Below are 2,429 nucleotides of genomic sequence, written 5' to 3'. Positions count from 1 at the left end.
AATAGTCCACTTTACAAATAGCATGCTTTTGGCTTTTGTGTTTGCTTTTGCCCTTTTATAAAGTAAAGTGTTTGGACATCCAAAAGTCAGCTGTGCCCAAATACAATGTCAAATAATAAAATATTAAACCAAGCACCTATGCGCATACAAAATAATAATTTTTTTGTCAAGTGCTTTAATAAATAAGCGCGCCTAAATAAATATTGGCACCATGCCTTTAGTGATAAGGCACATTGTCGTACTACTGCGCATCCGAGGTGTGGAATCCACCAAAAAGTTGTGTGTGTGACATTTGTTACTTTGTACATACTTAGTCGTTGTGTTTGCATTTTTTTTTCTACATGGGCAGTATAGTGGAGAGGGGTTTTGAGCAAGAGGAACTTATCTGTAATGCTCTGGTTGGCATGTATGAAAAATCTGGCATGCTTGGAAAAGCCCAAGGAGTATTTGGCAATATTTCAGCTCGAGATGTCATATCATGGAGTGCATTGATTACAGGTTATGTTCAACATGGATATGATGAGTAGCCAATGATGTGTTTTGCACAGATGCAGGAAGAAGGTGTGCTCCCAGATAAGGCAACCATGATCAACGTCCTCTCATCTTGTTGCAGCCTGACTGCACTTGATGAGGGAAAACGAACTGATGCTCGTGTTGCTCACAGGGAATTCAAGTCTGATGTTGAACTAGCAATAGCACTTATAAACATGTATGGCAAGTGCGGTGATCTAGAGCATGCTTGAAGTTTATTTAGTGGAATGGCAGTGCGAGATGTTGTGGAATGGAATGTGATGATCTCATTACACTCTCAGTTGGAGAATGGTAAGGATGCTATTCAACTCTTTTGTCAATTGTTGTGTGAAGGATTTTTACCCTCAATCAAGGCAAACAAGTGCAATGCTATTTTATTCAGACTGGCTTTGATTGAGATTCAGTTATTGCAAGTGCACTTGTTCATTTTTACAAAAAGTGTGGCAGCTTGAGGGAAGTTGAAATGACATTTTGTGCATCGCCTAAACATGATGCTATCACATGGAATGTGATGATCACTACTTATGCCCAGCATAGGCATCTCAAGGATGCCATTGAAAATTTGGCAAAGTTGCAGATGGAGGGAATTGTTGTTGACAAGTCAAGCTTTATGTGTCTGCTTGATGCCTATGGTAGTGAGGCAGCATTGCCTATAGCCAAGCAACTACATGCTTTTATAAACAAAAGTGGGTATGGAGCAGATAATAAAATTGTCAATGCTCTCATAAGTGTGTACGGTAGATGTGGAAGCCTAGGAAATGCACAAAAGCTTTTTGATAAAATGAATAACAAGGACATAGTTTCTTGCAATGCCTTGATTGCAGCATATGGACAAAATGGTTTTGGAAATGAATCCCCTAAAAGTATTCAATCAAATGCAGCAGGTAGATATTGTAGTTTCAACTGCATTGGTAAGCATGTATGGGAGCAGTGGTAATCTAGTAGAAGCTCAGTATGTTTTTGATAGAATGCCACAGCACAATTTTGTGACATGGACTGCTATGATTACTGTGTATTGTCTGCAAATGGGCTGCTTTTTTGGTAAAAAAGGGGGCCGCTTTTCTGGCGAAAAAAGAGGCTTGTTGTAGGCCTAGGGAAGAAAAAGTAGAAAATGGAAACAGGGGAGGGAGCTATTGTGGAAGGAAAAGACGATTGTGAAGAAAAGCATCGGGGAGAGGCTTTGATCAGAAGGAGAAGCTTTTTGAATTACTGTGGAAGAAGCGTGTTTTGCATTACTGTGGAAGAAGCATGTTTTGTGGAGGCTGATCATCTACGGCAATTGACTGCTGGTTCAAGCTCATGAAATCTATGGAAACAAACGGGCGGATGATCTTTTCCTAACAAGGTTGCAATCGAATGTGGTGTTGGCATATTCACTAAGATAGCTGAACTAGAGAGGCGCAGAGAAAATTTCTCCAAAGAACTGGATTTCGTTTTTGCTGAAGTGGAACAGGAAAAACATTACTTGCAAAGGCAGCTGCTGGTGATGCACTCCCAAAATCAGAGATCTGCAGATCTACAGGGTCTCAAATATTGATTGATGACAATCCTCGATATGCTGTGGACTCTGCTTTGCATGGCATTGAAGTGCTTCTCTTCGATTACATTAACAGTTTCCCTTGGAGCAAAATTGCAGATGGGCCTGTTCATCCTCTTATAACCAGAGTTCAAGATTGACAAGAAATCGAAAACAACTTGTTTGCTCGTGCCTATGAGAGGAACTAAAAAGAATTTTTTTCAAGGAGGAGCTGAGATCTACAAGCAGAAAAATTGGATGCCTGGATCTCGTCAAATGCAGTTTGCATGTAACGCATTTAAAACTATGGCCACTAGTCTCTTGCTGGACTTCTTTCGTGACCAAAACTTGAGATTTATTCCTCATACATAAAGTTCAGGCT

The 2,429-nt window shown here is 40.1% G+C and overlaps 1 protein-coding gene across 1 annotated transcript; it reads left to right on the top strand.

Moving 5' to 3' along the window:
• The first annotated feature begins 548 nt into the window (after positions 1-548).
• Positions 549-2,208, top strand: LOC148037091 (pentatricopeptide repeat-containing protein At4g13650-like). Its single transcript, XM_087677068.1, has 4 exons — positions 549-723; positions 766-822; positions 936-1,415; positions 1,985-2,208. The coding sequence occupies exons 1-4, from the start codon at positions 549-551 to the stop codon at positions 2,206-2,208; spliced, it is 936 nt and encodes a 311-aa protein (XP_087533194.1).
• Positions 2,209-2,429: the final 221 nt, after the last annotated feature.

The sequence above is a fragment of the Lygodium microphyllum genome, chromosome 4 (assembly GCF_053477565.2).
Source record: "Lygodium microphyllum isolate KBCC chromosome 4, Lygodium_microphyllum_v1.1.10, whole genome shotgun sequence".
Taxonomy (NCBI): domain Eukaryota; kingdom Viridiplantae; phylum Streptophyta; class Polypodiopsida; order Schizaeales; family Lygodiaceae; genus Lygodium; species Lygodium microphyllum.
This window is presented reverse-complemented; position numbering and strand designations above follow the sequence as displayed.